The sequence below is a fragment of the Uloborus diversus genome, chromosome 2 (assembly GCF_026930045.1).
Source record: "Uloborus diversus isolate 005 chromosome 2, Udiv.v.3.1, whole genome shotgun sequence".
Classification (NCBI taxonomy): domain Eukaryota; kingdom Metazoa; phylum Arthropoda; class Arachnida; order Araneae; family Uloboridae; genus Uloborus; species Uloborus diversus.
Genome location: NC_072732.1, coordinates 31498185 through 31520514, shown reverse-complemented (window position 1 = coordinate 31520514; position 22330 = coordinate 31498185). Strand labels below are relative to the sequence as shown.

The following is a 22330-nucleotide window of genomic DNA, read 5'->3' as shown; positions in this document are numbered from 1 at the left end:
CTCGACGTCAAATCACGGATATCCCAAATTCGCCGCAGCGACTGTGCATGATGCGCTGGGACTAAACTCATTAAAAGACTTCCTTAAATAAAATGCAAAAATTTTGTCTATTAACAAATTACTACAAAGCACGGATATCCACACATGTATTTCATACATTTTCAATTCATAATGTGTTTGTGAAAAATGCATTGATTTGGAAAATAAGCAAATCAATAAAAAAGTGCTATTTTTCGCTTTCCATTAAAAAGTTATATGTGTCGTATTCATATGCGTACAGTTTCATATATAGGCTTGCCAAATTTCTTACATGTTCACTCCGGAAGAGAAGCCTCCCCCTTCCTCCACCTCAGTGTCACGAGTATTCAAAAGGGTTCACACCCTTGGCTAGTTTTTACAGTATGTTAAACGGTAGTTTATTTTCTATGCTATGAATAAATGGTCACTAAATTATGAACCAAAATCATGAGTAATAATACATGATCCGAGCAGATAAATTTTATTTCCTACATGTTAATATTTTTAAGTTACTTAAGGAAGGAGAAACACTTGGGGGGAAAAAATGAACAATATTTACATGTATTTTTCACTAGCTCTTTAGGTTTCAATACTGTTGTAAATGCCTTCACAAGCTAATTCAATAATTATTTTACGTTTTTATGTTACAAATGGCAAAGTAATTATCCCAAATAATCCTTTGTAGTTGGTTATTTTTCGACTTTTTTGTTCATCTAAAGTCAAATTTATCATTTTCCGGGACGTGAAGTAAACCAGTCGGGACACCGGAATTTTATCTGCAAATCGGGACATATGGCAGGTCTATTCATATGTCACGCAATATATGCTAATGGTTTAACCCCAGTTTCGCGCCGTTTAAAATTTTTGCCCCTGTAAATACTCTTCAAATGTGCATACAAAAATCATTGAAATTATTTTTAAAAAAAAAGTTTTTTTTTAGTTCAGAACGTTGCCAGACCAAAATTTTTGGAAACGGCAACCCAAAATTTTCACAAATTTTGAATCACCAACACCCTTTATTGAACGGATGGGTGTGGGAAAAAAATCAAAAATTTAGATAAGATTTTTTCTAACTGGTTTCAGTAATTAGGAAACGACGGTTGTTTAAAGAGGAGTTCTTAATACTGCTACAAAGTGCTGAGGAAAGAAAGTTTTGTAAACGTTCAAACTGATTGAATTCAATACAAAATGGTTGCATCACAGTTTATTTTAAAAAATGAGAGATGAGTTTAAAAAATACAGTACAAAATGTCCCAGCTTAAAAAATACATATGCTGTTGATGGGTAAGATGAACTTTTTACAGCCATGGGTGCCATGCTGGGTCCATTCTGCATAAATTATCGTGACTGTTGGCTGCTGCAACTAATGTGCTCACTTTGCTGTCAGAACCTTCAAATGTAGCCAAACCTGCAAAAATACAATTTAATTTTGAACCCATAATGCAATCAGTGTGTATGGTATACCATAGCTGCCAATTTTCCAAATTCGTTTGGGAGACTCAAATTATGATACCATTTCCCAAACTCCCTAACAAAGTAAAAATCTCCCGAAATTTCATCAAAACAACGAAATTCCTTAAATAAGGGATTTTCTAGTGATTAGAATCAGTAAAAATCCCTACAGTAAAATGATCACAGTTGCAAAAGCAGTCATTTTTGAGCTATGTTTTTTTTCATTTTCCTTTTTAAATTTGTATCCCCCCCTCTCAAAAAAGAAAAGGTAAAATGATTCCAATTTTTCTCTGAATTTCCCAAATCCTTATTTGTTGTAAGAAATGTTGATTATTACTTACAAGAGAAAACAAACTTAAGCCTCTGGTTAAAAAAAATATTTTAAACATTAAAGTTTTTTTTTTAACTTCAAAAAAGTAATAATAGTAATCTTAACTTTCGAATTTCGACTCCTAAACTGGCCTGATTTAAGAAATCTCTACTTATATTATAAAAATCCTTTTTGCACTTTAATTTTTGTCTACGTTTATTCATGCAAAGTCTCTCGAATTTTACGCATTAGTCTCTAATTTTTCAGCTTTCAATGTTGGCAGCCATAGCATACAATAAGCGTTGTAATCAGACTAATGCTAATGAATTAAATTTTCATTTGAATTCAGCTTTTTTTGATGGCAGCCCATTGTAAATTCAATACTGACAGTATTTATCAAAGCTTTTAAAGAATTGGCTAAAATGCAAACATTATCAATATGGAATAAAAAACAAAATTTTCCAACAATATGGTGTCAGAAAATTTCCTTTTTTCTCTTTGAAAAAGAAACTGTTACATTTCGTAACATTGAAAGGTAAGGTCGATCTACAGGGTATTAAACTGCGCGTCATATCTATACCAATATTATAAAGAGAGAGGGCGGATTTTTGTGTGTTTATATGTTCGAGGTAATCTCCGGAACCACTGCACCTATTTGAAAAATTCCTTCACTATATGAAAGGTGCTTTCTTACTGAGTAACATATGCAAATGAAAAGCATCTTAGGGTGAGTCTGTGGTCATTAAGAACGAAATTCCTGTTTCATTCCTAGAAAAAATTTGCAATGTATTAAAAACCTCAAAATGCCACTCAGAAAGTTAGTCTTGCCAGGGTTGTCTTGAAATTTTTGTTGATTGAGAAACAAAAATGGGGAAAAACAATAAAGACACTGATTACAATATCCAACTTTTTTAACACATGTTAATATGCAAGTGTTCTGGGACTTTGCGATTCTGATGACATCAAGCAAATGAGAGCAAACTGTGATCACATTAAGCGAAGCCTACTGTACTTCTAATTGCACAAATGGTCAAAATGAGATGCAGAATTAAAATATGAAATTTAAGAAGTGAAAAAAGGGTTTAGTGAAAAAATACACAATTTTAACTTATTGTATGATCCATATGTTATCCCATTCATATTTAGAGAAACCACAAGCATAAAAAAAAACAATTAGAACACACACACAAAAACAAACATCAGTACTACCAATATTCAGAGTATGAAGGGCGACATTTTGTGACTTATACCACTTTACACTTCTGGTTTTCGAGAGCCATACAGCAGATTAATAAATGCAATTTTTTTCTCAAATTGTAGGAGCTTTTGTAGTAAAGGGTGTTTTTTTTAGCGGTAGAGAACTTCAGGTTCAAATAAAACAGTTAAATGTTGTTAATTGCCATAATTGTTACTTTATTCGAAAGATGATTCTTTGCCATTTTTATTTAAATATGATTTCTGGCATATGGCCACCTTGGCTGGCTCAGAGAAAGTCCAATTTTCTCACTTTTTGCTGCAATAGAGGCCGTAAGTCAGTAACAAGGTGGCGAATGTTCTCTCCAAGGCGTAAATCGTCTGTGGTTTATCGGTGCAGACCAGAGACTTCACATAGCCCAACAAAAAGTAGTCCAGCGTTGTTAAATTGAATGATCTTTCAGGCCAATTCACGGGTCCATTACGCAAAATTATTCATTCACCAAACGTGTCTTTCAATAAATCAATTGTGACACGCGCTGTGTGGCATGTTGCACCACCTTGTTGTCTATTCATGATGAAATGGCAAACCGAACTGAACACAAAACAAGTGACAGCTATCAAAATGGCACACATATCAAACAGTGTTGCCAACTTAAAGTTCTATACCTTTAAAAAAACACCCTTTATATTTTTGTGTATCACAGTCCCAGATTTCTTTTTCATTAGCAATGAAAGTAAAAATATATCCTATTCTTTGCTTTAATAATGGCTGTGATCTGTGTTCTTCTGGTAGGACGATATGTCCCCATCTTGTTTTCAGTGCATTCTCTCAAAATTTTGAACTTAAATGCCTTGGTGAATATTGGTCATACATATGTGCACTACCTCTAAACTTTGAAAAATCCCTTAACTTTAAAAAGTCAATTTTTAAAGCTAAGCCTGAACCAATGTTATAATATCTGTTCATAAGTGAAATGACAAACACTTACTTTGCAGCCTAGCCATTATTGATGTCACAGCTTTAGTTACCATTTGAATAATAACTGCACCATCAGCATCAGGCTTAGAATCATTTACTTGAGAATCATCTTGTCTCTGAAATAAAATTGATAACATTAAGTACTAGGATTATGATAGTTTGGGCTAAAATTGACGATTGAGTTCAGACTTTTGCATATAACGTAAATTTATGATTAAAAATGCCCCATCCTGAATATTAATAATTATTCTGAAAACACCTGTCTGGGCATCAAATTACCAGTATCTAGGGCATCAAATTTTTGGGGAGAGTGGCACTCGCTGGAGAGAAAAAGAAGTTCTGTCTAGAACTGTATGAGCCTACTTTCCTGTATACCAACAGACGTTCTAGTATCTAATCTATATTCTCTAAATTAGCTGAAATTGCAAATTATGTCAAACATGCCTGTTGAACATTTTAAGCTGATTTTTAAAATCAAAATATACCTCACTCATCTGATGAAAGATACGTAAAAATAAACCAAAAAAAATTTATTAGCATCTTTTATACAATGCAGCCAATATATAAGTCGCGGGAATAGCCATATTCGTGAATATTCTTGATTGACCCGAATTAATGCTCACTTTCGAGATTACAGAAGTAACCCCCACCCCCTTTTTGGCAAAAAATTAAAAATTGGACTTTTAACATAACAATGTTCAATACATTTTATATTCCTCCTTTTGATGAATTTTTATTCAAAATAAGCAGCAAAAGTTTCCCCGACTTTTTCAGAAAGCAGAGTTTTTACTTATAAGCAGGTTTTCGATTTTTTCCCGATCTTTCTCCTACGTTTGGGTTGACTTATATGTATAAGTATAGACAGTAATCACTTTCAAGAAGGAAAAAAATGCATTATTAATAAAAAAAAACCTCATCAAAATAAATACATAACACAAAAAGGAAATTAAATTTTTTTGAATTTTCAGATCTTGAATTCAAATTATGTTTTTTGCAATCACAAATTGCGATAGGGCCCTACTCGTTTGGTTTCTTGTTTCTACCAATGGCTTTTATTGCAACCATAATATGAATTCAAGACGTCAAAATTCAAATGAATGCCAGGGGCTGCGTGCTATGTGTTGGCTTTATGTTGCATACTGGATACTGTTTTTACATAAAAAGGATTGTGTAAAGTTGAGAAGGTCATTTATAAATAATTTGATTCTGAGGTAAACAGACACCTGCATTATAAGCATAGGAAAATAAAATCAAAAGATGGATGTCATTCAACAGTCAAGTGAAAACAATAAGCAAGTCGTGATTGCCCCCCCCCCCCAAAAAAAAAGTTTGTTACGCTCTTTCTTCTAAGTAGAATAAAGTGCTTTGAATTTTATGTTTAATAAATTAATATACTTAGAAAATAAATAAAAAGCATTAAGATCTCTTAAAATACTGTTCATCAAAAAAAGAAGAAAAACTAGACTGTGCAGAACTTTCATTCTGTTAAAAAATAAAGTACCCTGAATTTTCCTTTATTTCCATTTGCCAAAAATTGAATAAATAATTTAAACTTTAGAATGAAAATAAAAACAAATTTTATCAACAATCAATATCTCCTAGCGGAAAACAATAATATTATGAGTAATAAAATTGCCACTATATCTCTAGAGGTATTGAAGAATTTTTTTAAAGTTTATAATCCCCCCCCTCCCCCAAAAACAACCCCAAAATAAATTTAAAAATTTTCAAAAATAGAAAAATACTTAGGATGAGACAATTCATAGACATGATTTCTAGATCAATGGTACATGACTTCTAGATACAAAATAGCAAAAAAAACTCACTTTCTTATACCAAGCAATCATTTCATCTCTTAAAATAGCTCTCAAAAGTGATGCTACTTTGAAATTAGGTATTGCAAGACAACGGGCAACAGCCACCATCGATGCAGTCATAGGTCCGCAAATTCCAATTGTCGTAATGAATTCTGAAATATTGGGAGTTAATCGGAATGGCACAGGTCGTGTGGCATCCAATTCACCTGTAAAAAATAACAAACTATAATTTCATATAAGAATTAGTACGAGGCAAAAAGAAAAAGTAACATTCTTTTATCGACCACACTTTTGTATGTGTACATCATTGAATCTTAATACATATATTATTGACAATACAAAATCATGGCGAAGTTACTGTGACATAGTTCAAAATTGAAAACAGATGCACATAAGGAATGTGCTCTCATGAGCATAAATTCCATCATCTTCCAATAATCGGTTATTACAAGCTATTCTAGACATGAGCATACAATAACTATTTTTAATGTTTACAGCACATAATTAAACCATTTTTGAAAGATTAACAATTGTACACATTTGAAAATAAGTAGATTAATAAAAGAACAAACCATTTGCATCGTCAACATTGAAGCGAAAGTAGGATATGTTCATCAGTCCACTATCTTGATGAATATACATCATGTCCGGATTCAAACGAGTCAGATGAAGCACATATTCTACAAAACCAGCCAAAGCAAGTTGAAGGGTAAACTAGAAAACAAAGTTATTTTAAAAAACTTACAATTCAAGTATATTTAATACTTAAATGTCCTTCTAAATTTTGCTAAACCAATTCAAACACTAGAGTATGATTGATAGATTTTAATGAGTTTCACCCTTTTAAGAATTTTTTGGTTTACCTTTTTATAAATAAATTCTCGCGAAGACTTATTTCACCATTTATATTTTATCTGAACATATGTGTCTGGCGTTATCCTACAATATAAATGCTAAAAAATAGGAAGAAAAGAGCTGTGTTATCACCAGAAACTGTAAGCAAACTAACCAAAAATATTTGCATAACACAAAGTATAAATTAAAATACATAAAAAAAACTTGTTGTTTGAAAATAATGGTAAGAATTTTGGAATAAAGCTATGAAATATGCAAACAAATAAGTGGCCTTAAATTCACAAAATGTTAAAATCCGTAAACTGTTTGATTACAACTTGCAAAGTTTACAGAAATCTGGTAGGACTCCTGTGGAGAAGGCTGTTCTGCTTAGGCCGCCTTGTCATAAAAACAATATTGTAATTATTAACCTTATTGGAAGGAGTTCAAAGGAAGGCCACTGGGTTAGTAGGAAGACTTTCAGATTTAGGTACTGATTGTAAGCTGAGTAAATAAAAGGAACAGTTTCTCCGCCCCTCAGTATAACTATGTATAGACGATTCCGCAGGTTACTGACATTTTTGAAGCAAAACAATACGTATTTTGTAATATTCAAGGCAAAATACCGTAAAACTGCATAACTTTATACCAATGTTGCAACTTTAGGCAATTGAAGGTGTTATTAAGTGTTCGCTTGCACGGTGTGTCAAGAGAGGGCGCCACTAAATAAAGTAGTTATGTGTATGCGCTCTGCTCCAGCACAGAGCCCCAACGAGCAATGCATGATGTTGAATGTGTAATCTAGGAATAAAGCATTTGAGCTCTCCAATGTGTTTCTCTGCTCTGCAGAACCAACACTATAGAAGGAATCTGGTAGTATGTGCCATGTAGTGGTCGTTGGAGTAAAGCTGAAGTCGTTAAAAAAATTCAGTAGGTTTGCAAGTGTTGCGCAGCAAAATTCAGTTGTTTACCCAAAGCTCCAGTGTTATTCTCGTGCCAAAATTCATTTGTGTTGGGAGGTTTTTTGCAATTTTTGCTTTAGCACTCAAAGTCTCCTTTGCAACCTATATTTGCTGATTGAATACTCCGAAGGTTAGTTTATTACTTAGGTATCTAAGATGATTTAGCCTTTATCGGAGAATTCTGATGTTAATTTGTTTACTTGTCGTTTCCAAATAAACAAAATACAGGAATTCGAGTTGCAACCACCCATTTTTACTATCGTTGGCCAATATTTTGTGAACAATTTTGTACTGTCTTTATTAGAAATGACGTTCCAATAGTGATCTCTGAAGTGAACTGAAGAGGAACCTTGCTAAACGCAAACCAAAACTAAACTGAAACGCAAACTTTCAAATACAAACCAAAACTTTTTCCATTTTTGTTCCGCGTTTGCGTCCATATTGTAAAACAGTCAGTCTCTCTCGAACCACCATAGTGTGTAGATATGTGATGTAACGTTAGCTAATAAATGCATTTAATTTCTTCATTAGTTGAATTATTGAGCAGTGACTACATAAAGCATGTAACAATTACAACACTACACAATTAAAAGAAATATAAAATGATTATAGAGAGCAGTTCCAACGTGAACTACAGATGAACAAATGAAGGTAAGCTCTTTGCTTATCTATTATCATCTTGTTTTATTTAAATTGATTTCATATAAATGGATAATTATTATTAGAATGGCCTACCGAGTTATAACAGTCTTGAGCAATTTTTTAGCTTTCGGGTTTTTTTTTGGTTTTAGACATGAATCCAGGGAAAAGAAAGATAGACAGCTGTCCTTACCTCAATTATTCGCCTGAACTGATGGAAAAGGTGATCCAAGAAATCAGAAGCAACCAAATTTCAACAAGGAAAGCAAAAAAAGGGTGAATTTTGGTGTTGGCTTCATTCTCCCAATGTCATTTGGTACAAAAAAAAAAACATTATTGCGAGAACCAAGAACCCTATCCAATTGAGACAAAATTTGTATCAAGCCCCTGTAAAAAATGATAAACAAAAATGCCCTTGTAAAAAAAAAAAAAAAGAAAAATCCAGAAGTAGGTACCTACTAATTGCTTTTCATACCATCTAACGTTCATCTTTATATATCTGAATAAAATATTGTATTTTTTGCAATTGATTTTATTAGAGAACCTGAAACTTACTCAAAAAGTATAAAAAAAATTTATAAATTGAAAAAAGTACGTACAAAAATTTTTTTAAATAAATTTTTGCAGTGTACCGGATTGGAACAGAACAATCTATGCACTGTAACTTTAAACCGAAGCGGTTTAGCGGTGCATATCAAAAAAAAAAAAAAAAAAGGTGGCCTAAAGTTGTCACCATCATATGCAAACTTTATTCCTTCTTCTTCATCAGCACAACAGCCTGGTGCAGGCCAAGGCTTTCTCCATCTGCTTCCTCCAGGCTATACGACACGTTGCCAGGTTTCTCCACCTGTTCACTCCCAAAATTTTAAGGTCCTTCTCAACACTATCCAGCCACCTTGTTGCTGGTCTTCCCCTTCTCCTTGTACCCTCAATCTTTGAAAAAGTTAGCTTTTTAACCGGGTCCAGATCTGCACGCCTAAATACATGCCCCAGCCATCTGATTCTATTGGTTTTGATTACTCTTAGCAAACTTGATTCCACTATACACAAAATTTCCTCTCCCTTTGTGTGTAATTTAGAATTTTTTTCGAAGTGTCACTCTATAGCTGAGATTTATGGTAGCGTATGGTTAAATTCTCAACCTTTTTTGCAAAGAATAATGAAAATATGAAGAACCATACACATTAAGTGGTCTAAATGTGGTTTTACGGTAAACATTGTAAAAAAATATTTTGCTGTGGAATATTGTATTTTTTATGCTGAATTCAACTGACCGACATTTTTGAAGCAAAACAATACGCATTTTCTAATATTCAATGCAAAATTTATACATTGCAAAAACAATCTCTTCTCGTGGAATATCCTATTTTTAGGCTGAATTCAATGGAAAAATTTAATTCTCTAAATATTGGACAATTTTTAAAAAAATGTTAAAAGCATGGTAACCAACTGAAATACTTGTTTTTAAATTATCAGTCAGTTACCATGTTTTCAATAAATATTTAAAAATCATCCAAAATGTATTTCGGGAATTCAATTATATCATTATTTTCAGCTTTAAAAACACAGTATTTCAGGCCAAAAGATCGTTTGCATAACATATTTTGCGTTGTTACGTTTACCTTACAAAGTACGTATTGTTTTGCTTAAAACAGTTACCCGTGGAATTCCCACATATAAAATTTTTCCATTAAATAATATGACAAACAAAACTCACTTGTTTTCTAAATGTCCAATAATCAGTAGCTACAGGGTATGTTTGCTCAGCCCAGTCTTTGAGCAAACTCTTGGACACCATAATACTTTGGACATCTTTCAAGATGTCCCGGAGAACTTGATGACTGGCTTGAGAACCACGAGCCTGTACAGTTGCAAGCCTTTCATAAAACCGCTGAAGAGGAGCATCATACTCTATTCCACGTTTGGCACATCGCTTGAAAAAGAGAGTAAAATACAAATGCATTTTTAAAACTTTGTAATGAGTGCAAGAGTGAATAGAGGTGAAATGTCTACATCATTAAACATGCCCCAACACTTCATTGATAGAAATTTTCTTTGAAAAAAATAACTTTATTATTAACTAGTGGTACCCGCAGGGCTTTGCCCGTAATAGAAAAAATTAAAAGGTCTTTTGGTTCGCTTGTATATTTACAAATAATGTATGGTGAATTTTCTCGCCAATTGGCTTGTACCCATGTTACGGTTCTACGTTATGATAATTTCGTATCTCGCCAATTGGCTTGTGCCCATGTTAAGGTTCCATAATATGATAATTTCGTAATTTACTCCTCCATCTTATGATAGTTTTGTTCTTAAAATTGGAATAGAAAAAGAACCACATCGAATTTTCGGAAAAAAATCTCTTCCAGGTGCACACCCCCATGCTACAAACTAACTTTGTGCTAAATTTCATGAAAATCGGCCAAACGGTCTAGGTGCTATGCTCGTCACAGAGATCCAGACATCCTCCTGATATCCAGACAGAGAGACTTTCAGCTTTATTATTAGTAAAGATAAGAAAAAAATAATTTAATATAGTGCTCTGGGAACTTATCTATACAAATATTAATGTGACGACCAGTAACAGGCTCTTTGCCCAACTAGGCTGGTCTGCGGTTCTATTCAATGTATTGATCCCTAATGAAGATCAAGAGCCCTATTAAAATATCACCCCATTGCAAGTAACTCCTGCATTTGGTAAACTAGTCCAAGTGCCTACAACCCTGTTGAAGTAGTAAATTTCCTTGATTACATGATTTACTTGGGATTTGTAAAGCGTAAACAATGACCTTTGCTATCTGAACAGAAATTTGACCCATGAATATCTTTCGGTTTAATAAACTTATGGAGTGTATCCCATAAATTTATTAAAATGAAAGATACTGTACTCTTACTATAGCTAGCTCAAGACTATACATATAGAGCATTCTAAATAAGAAGGATATTTTACTTCAAGTGCTTAAACAATTAAATGTTGCTTTTAATTAAAAATTCAAGAAAATGACTCATTTTGAACATGATAGAATATGGTAAGTTCTCTGGTATTTAAAAGTCATATTTAATTGCAAACCTGTAATGGTATATTACACTCCTTTTCTATTTATTTCCATAAGGGTCATTTAATGGGAAAACTGTCATTTTGTCCCGCACGTGACGCCTCATATATTTCATTAAAAATACTTAAAAACATTAATGAATAATTTTTTCTGCTCAACAAATTACAAACTTATGTGAAATTTCTTAAGAAAAAAATTTCGTCATTATCCTTTAAAATTATAACCTTTTAATGAACTATAGAAACCGTCATTAGCGGGACAAAGGGTTGCTTTTTGTTGAATGGTCCCATAAACTTTTACTTTTCGTTTTGTCAGGCAATTATATGGATTGTTTGAAAGAAACAAAAAATTTTTTTTGGTTTTTTATATTTCTATTCAAGACTGGAAGAAGAAAGAGATAAAATTTAGGCCAAACAAACAAAATTTTCACAAAAACATATCAATAAAAAAAAGTCACATCGAACATTAAATTTTTGAAAGCATACCTGCTTGTATATATCTAAAAGTGAAATAGAAGATTCATTATCCTCCACCAGGCGCAACTGAGGACTAACTGGAACAATCCTAGGGACTGTGAAATTCAGGAAACGCTTGGAAGTTTCTTTCTGTTTACCCAAGTAATGATTCAGCATACGCAAGAGTTGCAGCACTCTCTCTTCTCTCCTAGCATCACTCAGACACGCATCATTTACAACCAAATATGGATAGATCTAGAGAATATTGTTTTAATTGAAGTTTTGTTCAAAAACTATTACTACAAATACAACTACTACAAAATACACTTTAAAGTAAATAAATTACCTTTCCATTATGGCCCTTAATGTACAGTCGACGTGCAGCAGTATTGTGTTTTTGCACTATGTCTACTCTGGGCATGAACCTTGAAATTCTGACAAAATAATGATTGTGCTGAAATGAAACATTTCATGTTAAAATATAATTGAAAAAACTCAAAGTTAGATTATTCAAAGCCTTAGAAAAATATCATTTAATTTTCAAATTCATTTAAATTTGACAGGTTTGAGTATTTTTCAATCAATAAGACAGAACATCAAAGTGTGAACACTAAACTTTAAAATTTTTATGCTCCAGCTCTTTTTTATTTTTATTAATTTCTTTATCTTTTTAAGATGAAAAAAATTAAACATGCTACAAGTGAAATTTACCCTAGGTAACAAAAACTCTCCAGGAATTTCAACATCGGCAGTTTGTTGAGCAAAATTATTCAAAAATCTGCATTTTTCTTCGATGAGGAAAGATCTAAAATGGAAAGAAATGAATAGTAAATGCTTTATTTCTGAGAAAAAAACACTACTTCAGAGCATTTATAATCTAAGTGGAATCATTTATAGGTGTGGAAAAGAGTCATTTTTTACATTTATTAAGTTAAGAAATGTAGGTTCTCAAATTGTTTCTTCTCAATACTCTCAGGTGAGATTTTAAGACATTTAAGTTCATTGATTCACAGAAGCTACAAATGAACAGTTGACGGGAAGGAAAAATGTTTAACTTATTAAGAAAAAAAAACCTTATATCCTACTTATAACAGGGGTTGTGCGATTACAAGTTGTTTTTCTCCGAACAACCTCTTCCTCCTTATTACAGGGCTGGCCATAGCCTAAAATATTCTAGATTTTAATGTAAAAATGATACAAATGTAAATTGGTTTGAAAGCTTTTTTCTTTTGGTGTGTCCAACCAACCCCAAGGTGAGTTCCCCAAATATTTTTTCCCAACAACACCACCGACAGCTAGTAGTTTTGAACTCTAGTTATCGTGCTCCTTTTGACTCAAAATTCAAATTATCATGGTAAGGCAGGCCGAGGACTGCTGATGGCCTTTGAATAAAGTGAGAAAGGTGACAAATTTGAAAACATAGGTGACAAAAAAAGTAACTAAAAGGTGACCAAAAGCAATTTGTTAAGAACTCAAAAAACAGAAAAGGATTATCCCTTTTTACCTACTTTTACCAAAATAGCCTATATGCTTTTTGTAAAGATTTCTACAGTTTCACTTTCAATAGATGTTTTAATTTTTTCCATTTTCTTAGTTTCTTCTTCACAATCCTTTCTTTTTTGCTCTTCTTTTTGCTTCTGTTTCAATTCCAAATCCTTTTTCATTTCTCCGTGTATGTTGTGTAATTTGCGTGTGCTTGTTGTGCACATTTAATCATTTCTGGACCAATTGGTAAAGAAAGCAAATGAGGATATTCTTTTTTACAGCGTCTTTAACTATAAGTATGCTGTTTAAAAATCTTTCAGTCCTTGCTGTCTTATTTTCACCATAAAGGTGCTTTGAAATGGAAAATAGTCTTTCAATGTCAGCATTACCATGTGATAATGCAAGTGAAGCTTTTATCACCTTAGAAACATTAGGAAACTTTAGATCGTTGGAAGTTGAGTCCTTTTTTGAAATGTGCTGCTGCCAGTAGTTATCAATGGTTTTGTTTTCGGATGCCTCATCATCTTTTTCAGCTGCAAAAGCTTCCATTCATCTTGCAACCTATCGAGTGGAACATTAAAAGGCATGATTTTGGCAACCTTTACCAAATTCGCACAGCTTCTAGATTTACTTCTCTTTTGCCAAAAATTTAACACTTTTCAGTAACCCGCTTGATATGCAACTTTTTTCTTTTACATACTTGCATGCAGTCACACAATGCTTTTTAACAGCTCTTAAAAACATAACCTTTTCATTTTCTTTCAGTTTTGACACTTCATCTGTCACCTCTCTACTAACAACGAGTTCTTCAAGAGGTAGTCTGTTACCAACTGCAAACAGTGCATCCGTGTCTATGTTTAAAAAATCAACTTACCTTCTGACAGAGGCTTTTATAACCCGAGCCATAAAAGTCTGAACAATGATCTCTATTTCATGGTACAATTTATGTATCATAGGCGCTTGGCATTGAAAGCGTTTCCTGAACTGCATAAACAAATCAGCAGATGAAAAGATAAAATGCAGCTCAGCTTTTACAGGTCTTTACAAAACATTTGCAACAGCTTTATATGACCTGCATAGCATAGCTGAGTTCTTTTTTAAAGGCACATGTTTAAAAAAATAATACTGAAGAGCATCCCACTGTTCCAGTGGTCTGTTTGCTGCAGGTCCAAGGGTAAGCCAATGGGTAGTTGTGTGTTTCAGGAACTTGTGATGAGGTGTATTTAGTAGAGTTTGCACTTCTTCGAAGTCCTCCTAATGGGAAGGCCAACCATCAAAATAGCTATAAGTACTAAGAAGAAGTTCAGATGCTTCTTCACCTAAATACTGCAATGCTTTGACATGCGCATTATGCATTGTATGAATACTGCAAGTACCAATCTTTATTAGGTTTTTTTCTCGTGTCTCACAAGGATGACAGTGTCAAACAACCTAAAAACCTTTTTATTAACATAAGGACCATCCAAAGGAAAGCATGAGACATTTATTCAAGAATAATTACTCTCGGTAAGTGCTTCACATAGCTTCTCAATTGAAATTTCACCAACTGCCTTGCCCAAGAAGAAAGTTTTGAGATGCCTTGTTGTGATGCAACATTAGCTTTCAGACCAATATTTTATTGTTCGTTGCAATTCTTTTTTGTCTTTGACATTGGTAGTTTCATCAAAGCTCAAAGTATAATAGAATAAACATGCTTCTTTTAACATGCATTCCCGAAAATAAGGAGCAAGTCCATCTGTAGAAGGGATAGAAAGACTGGTTCTGCTCATAGGGTGCAACTGCAAGTGATAAAAAAATTCCCCGATTTCCCGGTAGCATAGCTATTTTTCTTAAACAACAACAAGGTACAACAAGGCACATTTAAGGCTATTTTTTTAATTGATTTCACTGTTAAAGCTATCATTCAGATACTTTTCAAAGATTTAATTATTTTAAAAAAAAAATTCTAAGACGCATTTCAAGAAAGGTGAGAAAGGTGACAAAAGTTGCAAAAGGTGACTAAAAGTAACCAAATTTTCAAAAGGTGACTAAAGGTGAGAAAGGTGACCGACTCCTCGGCCTGTGGTAAGGGCATGAACAACACATTTTTTTAATCTAAAAAAAAAATGAATATAAATGGATAAAAGATTACTTGGAAAATTCAAAATCAGACTGAAAATAAGAAAAAGGGACCAAATTTTGAAAAGACCAACTCTTAGGGACTTAAAACTAAAAAAAAGGGACCAGTTGAGAGCACAGCATGTGTGTTAAGCAGCATGAAATGAGCATCAATGGTCAATGTACACTACTAAATTGATTTTAAAACAAAAGCAGCTTTAAGTGTTTGCTTTATGAGGAAATTCAATGTATTTATTACACAGTGATCAGGGTTGTCCTATTTTGTCCACCCTGAAAAAAAACCGCCGGAAAAAACCTGGAAAGACTATCAGGGACAAAGTGTCATTTTGTCCACTTCATCAGTAAGCTGAAAGTTTTGAGTTAAAAATTTGAAGTTTGAAAATAATAAATAATTACATAGTTTTTTCCTATTCAAGTAATATTTTAATATCAAAATAGCATACATAAATATGTATATAAACAATTGATTGTAAAATATTTCAAAGTGAAAATAAAAAAAGTACACTGTAAAAAAAAATCCGAAACGTAACTGAGTATTTCCGTGCAACAATTCAGGATATCAATGGTTTTTATCCACTTCCTGGAAAAACCAGGTATCATTGTCAAAAGGTTTCCTGAATTGTTACAAGTTGCACAAATGCAGACTTCTTACTGTTGTGAAAAATATTTTTAGCTTCCCGTTTAAAGATTAACTGTGCATATTTATAAAGAGTATCAGCTTCAATTCAATTATAGCCCGTCCAGGCTGATTAAGCTCCTAAAGGGAGTGATTAGGTCCATGGACAACGTCGCTTTGCAAGAATTACAGGAGAGAAAAATTCCTGATACTTACTTGCAATTCTATCTTAGCTTTGACCATGTGCGCAGTATTGCATTTGGAACTTTCTGGATAAATCAGGAAGGTGCCAAGCTATTATATTATACCTACGTAAGTTTACTCTAAAGTTCCAGAGACCCGACTGACTTTTAATGGAAAACGTTCCTGGTTTTTTCAAGACATGTCACTGGCAGAAATTGGGCATATCAGCTGAATATTATTTCCCCGTTACGTTTCTGAATCGTTTTTACAGTGTAAGATCAATTGAAGTTTATGTAAATGTGTCAATAAATCAAATGAGTGTTAAAATAAATTATAATGCATGTAATAGCATTTATAAAACAAGCACATCAGATGTAAATTTTAAGATATTTATCTGTGATATGGAGGTTTATTGTCCATAGTAAGTGCATTTATAAAATTAAAAAGTAGAAATAAAAAGTTTTTAAAGGTTGGAGTTTCAAAACATTAAAAATCATATTAAAAATATAAAAACCACTTGATATTAATAAAAGAAATGTTGAAATGAAGTGAAATCTGTTCTTGCAATACAAATGTGATGATCAGTAACAGGCTCTGACTAGGCTGTTCCTAGTCAATTAGTCCTCACTGAAGATTAATGGCCCTTTTAAAGCTATCTACTCTCTTGCCTATTATAGCCTCTTCCGGTACACTGTTCTGAGTACCCACAAACCTACTAGTAGTAATTTTTCTTAATTTGTGTGACATTAACATATACATTAAATATGATGAGTACTTAAATATTTTACTATGGGGTGACATCGACAAAAACTCGAAAAATATAACAGTTATAAAATATTTTTAAGCCTATAAATCTTTGGTTTGTATGCATGTCTGAAAGCATTTCATTTGACTTTCCCTTTGAGTTTATTTTCTACTATTGTATATAATAGTCTAATCATGCCCAATAGCTTATTCATTGTTAAATTTTATTTCTTTAAGTAAATTATGATCTAAATTAGCTGCACCAATGCGTAATTAAAATTTTTTTAGATTAATGAAATTCGAAAGCTAACTATTCTATTTTAAGTAAATGATTAATTCACAATAGAAAATGTATTAGAATAATATACTAATATTATTACACCATAAATTTATGCATGTATAATCAGTTTATTTTTCATTTCTTCCAGCGTCCCGGACTTTTTACGAAAAAATGGACAAAATAGCAACCCTGACAGTGATGGAATGAAAACACACAAATAAAACAAATTTAACTTACTTATGGAGTAACTTAGTTTTGCCTTCTAATATTTTAACCCATTTCTTCAACTTCATAATGAGATTATGTAATTTCATAGCACCTGGAACACTATATGAAAATAATCACAATGAGTACAATTTTCAACCAAGATAGTAAAAATTGTTATGATTCACCTGAAATCTAAGATAACTAATTCAAAAATTTAGATTTAACTCTAAAAATTACTATTTTTAATTATAAATGTTAACCAAATTTTATTCTGCTGAGAATTTCTTAATACAAGTTAACATTTCTTGCAATTTTTTTTTAAAGGTTTACTCTTTTTTAATATGTTTTTTCTAAATGTGTTGTGTTCTTATTATTTTATCATGAATATTTTTTTTTCATTGCTTTGTGTTATCCTATTTTTGTGTCATAACACAGTACTGTAGTATATTATTTTGTAGCATGAGTTTTTAAATATAAATAAACACATATGTGGGCATATTAAAAAAAGTCCAGACTGCTTTGAGGTGACAAAACCAAAATTATATTGGAAGTGCCAATATTCCTCAGTAAGTTACTTTTGATTCAAAGAAAAGTAAACCAATTTAGTTGTGTTTCTGACAGCAACTACTATTTATTGTATGCAATGCAGAAAAAATTCTCTGCCTATTAATTAACAAACAATCAAGCACACAAATATTCAGTGTGATGCTGAATACAGATATCTTGGAATTTTTTACTCAGAAAGAAGTTGATTTGAGAAACACATGAGACAAGAAAAAATAAATAAATGAAAGGAAAAAAAAGATGGTGGTAATTTGTACTTGTTTTTTAACCAGTTTTTTTAGTTTGATTATTTTTTAGGATTATTTGGAACTTTGCCTCATTATAGCAGCCATTAAAAAAAATATATACAAACGTTATAATACAATTTTTAAAATTAAACATAGCTCAATTCTTTTTAATTTTCAATGTATTTAAAAAACTTCATTGTGCCTCCCTTACAACGCTCGACTATACTGCCATACTAAACACATTAGCAAAATTGAGTTGTTCATCACCAGGTGACTCTTTGTAACACGTTTTACCTAAATACAGTGAAACCTGTGTAAGTTGACCGCTTGTGGTGCAGTACTTTGGTGGTCAACTTAGACAGGTGGTCAACTTATAAAGGGTGGTGATGATTTTTTTATTTTATTTTATTTTTTTGTCATTTCTTGCACCATGGACCATGTATTCATTTCTGGAATAATTGGTACTTACTCTTTCTGTTTAACTCACTTTATTGTTTAACATTACTTTGAAACAATAATTTAAAATGTTATTCAAATATTTTTGCTTTTTTTACTCGTTTTTTACTAAATTAGACACTAGTTTTAGAAATTCCGTATGTGTCAGCTAATTTTCGCCGACTTTCTACCTTTTCATATAATTTTAATCATACTTTTATCAATCTCAAGTTCAACTAACTTTCTTTTTGAAACCATTTTATGTACAACTTTTACACAAAGAGCAACAAGCTGGACTCTCCTAGTTCATAAAGGCAGTTGAAAATGAAAATCTCCTATCTCTTAATCTCTTGCACCAGAAATAAGTAACTTTTCTCTTTAGCACAATTCCAGTGTTGCCTCAAAATAATGCTACTGGAAGAAAAGACTTTGTACTTTTTCTACTGACACCAGTTTTCTGTTTTCATTGAACGGAGAGTACAAAAAGCAATCTCAAATAGAACAACAAAAGAAAAACTTCGGAGAATAAAGAGCAGCATAAGTTTTATGCTGCTGTTTTATTTAGTTGGTAAAATGCTGGTCTAAAGCATCAAAATTATTCTTGAAAAACTATAAAAAAAATAAAAGAAAATAATTTGCTTGATTAAGTTAAAAAAAAAAACAAGTGGTCAACTTACAAAGGGTTTTTTACAATACCCTAAACCAAATTTGGTTTACATTAGTGGTCAAGATAGACAGGTGGTCAAGATAGAGAGGTGGTCAAGTTACAGAGGTTTTCCTTCATTATATGAGATAGGTCCAATTCCGTTCCCGACAAAAGCGGTCAACATAGGCAGATGGTCAACTTACAAAGGTGGTCAACTTTACAGGTTTTACTGTACAATGTTTTATGCTCATTTTTGAATGGGAAATAATGAAGGAGAAAAAAAAACTTTGTAAAAAAGTAACACTTGAATTAAATATACATAGTCATAAAACTTATAACTACCATTTCTCATTTTGAGCTCAGCTGCAAATGCAGTGGCTGCCGCTTATAAGAATCATGTTTGTTCTAAATAGTTTTGATTCCATAAAGCGTCTGATTCAATAAAGCAGTCGATTCAATTAACCGGCCTCCATTGTGCAACTTCTGTGCTAGCACAGCAATGTAGGCCCATATGGAAATATAGCACTAGGTGTAAAAGGAAATTTCTCAAAAAGTTTTTTGTTGAATATTACACATGCTGCTGTTGTTGCGTGGCAATTACAGAAGGAGAATTTAAAGGAAAAAAAAAAAGCTTCCAATAAAACAAAACAAAAGAGTCAGAGCCAAAAGCTAATATTACACATAAAGTTAGCTGCTACATCAAAGCATCTTTTTGGTAAGTTTTGAATAGCAAAAGAGGTAAATACAAAGAGAAAAACACCACTTTCATGAAAGTGTAACATTAATATTCATATAAAAATTGAACAACAGTTCCCTACCTGAAGTCAAAATCGGCTGTAAACTGCCCCTTCATTTTCTGAAAAACTGGATCCTGGGCGGTAGCTTGCGCTCTCCTCGCTAAGGATTCTGACACTGAACTAGACATAGCAGTAGATACAGTTGTGGAAATATTTTCAACTCCAATGCCAAAGGTAGATACAAGTTTCTTAACAAAGTTCAAAGTATGAGGAGTTACAGTGGAATCTGAAACTGCACCAGCAGTTTCATAAGCAACTGCATAACACTTTGCTAAAGCTTGGCGCAACTGTCGTAAAACTTCTTCATATACATTTTCACGGAACCAAACCATCTAAAAAAGGAATGGTAAGGTGAGTCAACATATTTTAGTTTGAAAAGACAAACACTTTAAGAATACAGGGGGGGGGGGGGACTGTTTACATGAAAATAGGTACAGTATAACATGCATAAACTAATCTGAGGCAGTGAGAAGTACAGTATAACATGCATAAACTAATCCGAGGCAGTGAGAAGTGCAATATAACATGCATAAACTAATCTGAGGCAGTGAGAAGCAAAGGGATGTAAGTAGGTTTTTTAAAGTTTTGAGTAAGACGCGTCTAAAGATAAGGTCCTGGGTAGGCTTTCACTGAAATTTTTCCCTAAATCATGATGTATAACAGAACCTACCAGAGCTACTAGTACTATATCTTGCCGCAAAACAGAGGAGAAATTCAGCTACCATTTGTACTGGTCATCTCTAAATTTTTAGTTCTGCCACTTACATCCCTTTGATTCTCACTGCCTCATATATACTTTTATCAACTAAAATACATGAGAACTTCATTAATGATAGAAGATTTACACTACTGAAGGAAAACGGAACCAGTCTTCCATATATATTATCCCTCTCCACTGCTTTTTGAAAAAGAAAGAAAAAGTCTTCAATTTTTAATTTTGGTTTTCACCAACATAAATAACACCAAGTCAGAGTGGTCACTAATTGAGCAGATTAATTTCCGGTTTATCAATAAAATTCTCTTTCTTCCAGTCTATTTTCCTTTGCTACTGTAGGCAAATCTAACATTGGTTCTTAATGATAATATATTCAGCATCAATATGCCATGAATGAAAAGTAATTTAATCTTTTAGATGCATTAAAACTAGTTTAACCCCTTGAGGATCAGCGCATGGAAAACGAAGCGCTGCTACAGGACCGAACGTTCCGAAATGGAACGCCGCCATCGGCCCGAGCATTTACAGCAGTTAAGCCTAACTGAACAAAAATATTCATATAAAATCAGCATTTCAAAATAATGACTTTAAATTTTAAATTTGCTTAAACAATGTACTACTGATTACTAATTATTAATATAAAGACTATTACATTATTAGAAAGGAGTGAAACAAGTAGAATACTAAAACTTTAACTATGTGCACGAAGTTAAATAATATGTGCACAAAAACAAAGTTAGAGTTAGACATCGTGAGTGTGCAATCAAAGAAAAAGAAATGTAGCAAAAAAATATGTTCCTTATGTAATTTTAATTAAAACAACTTAGGTCAACGAATTTAAACTAGTTAAATCCCACGCAACAAGTGTCAAAATTGCTTCATAATTCTCTCGAAAACATTCCCTTTCACTCACTTCGCTAATCATTTTTATTGCAATGTTCCAGTCTCAAAATAAAAAAGAATAAATAAAGAAGAACAATATCAGAAAAGATTCAAAAATAATCATAAACTTCAGTGCCGCTTGAAATCATTCCTGTACTCTCATCGAACGGGGAATCCCAAAAGTCTGGAACACATACGCAAAAATATTTTAACCTTCCTCCCCCTCCCCCATAATTTATTCAGCTAGATGTTTATCTCTTTCAATTACTGGCAACAAAAAAAGAGAAGCAAAGATATAAACAAGAGCAATTGAGACCTCATAAATCGTATGCGCAGAGCAGTGATTCACTGTTGTTTACATAAAAAAAAAAAAATCTATCCCATTGAGAGGTCCAAATAAGAAACTAAAGCGTGTAGATGAAGGTCAAATACCATGTGACTCGAATATGATCAAAGTTATAGCCATCTAGCGCCATCTATTATCGTTTAAATATTCAATCGTTCCATTTCGAGAAAGCGTATATGTGACGCTGGGACGTCAGTGTCGATCAGAGCGCGAAGCGAATACGTGTCGCTGGGCTGATAAGAGAGGAATTGTTGCTTAGCGTCCGCGTGACGCTGGGTGCGAACGGGTTAAATGAGAAAAGTGATTTTGAAAAAAAGTTAGACATTTTCAAGTTTCAGCTTTTGCTACAAACACAAATTTAAAAAG

The 22330-nt window shown here is 32.6% G+C and overlaps 1 protein-coding gene across 1 annotated transcript in view; it reads right to left on the bottom strand.

The window, feature by feature from the left end:
* Positions 1 to 1209: 1209 nt before the first annotated feature.
* LOC129235164 (transformation/transcription domain-associated protein-like) overlaps positions 1210 to 22330 on the bottom strand; it is a 140060-nt gene continuing 118939 nt past the window's right edge. The window contains exons 58-67 of the mRNA XM_054868854.1: positions 20043 to 20353; positions 17383 to 17472; positions 12431 to 12524; positions 12066 to 12173; positions 11750 to 11974; positions 9926 to 10141; positions 6346 to 6487; positions 5783 to 5979; positions 3967 to 4072; positions 1210 to 1426 (exon numbers count right to left, since the gene is read on the bottom strand). Of these exons, the coding sequence (XP_054724829.1) occupies positions 1317 to 1426; positions 3967 to 4072; positions 5783 to 5979; positions 6346 to 6487; positions 9926 to 10141; positions 11750 to 11974; positions 12066 to 12173; positions 12431 to 12524; positions 17383 to 17472; positions 20043 to 20353 (1599 nt within the window). The 3' untranslated portion in view covers positions 1210 to 1316. The remainder of the gene's footprint in view (positions 1427 to 3966; positions 4073 to 5782; positions 5980 to 6345; positions 6488 to 9925; positions 10142 to 11749; positions 11975 to 12065; positions 12174 to 12430; positions 12525 to 17382; positions 17473 to 20042; positions 20354 to 22330) is intronic.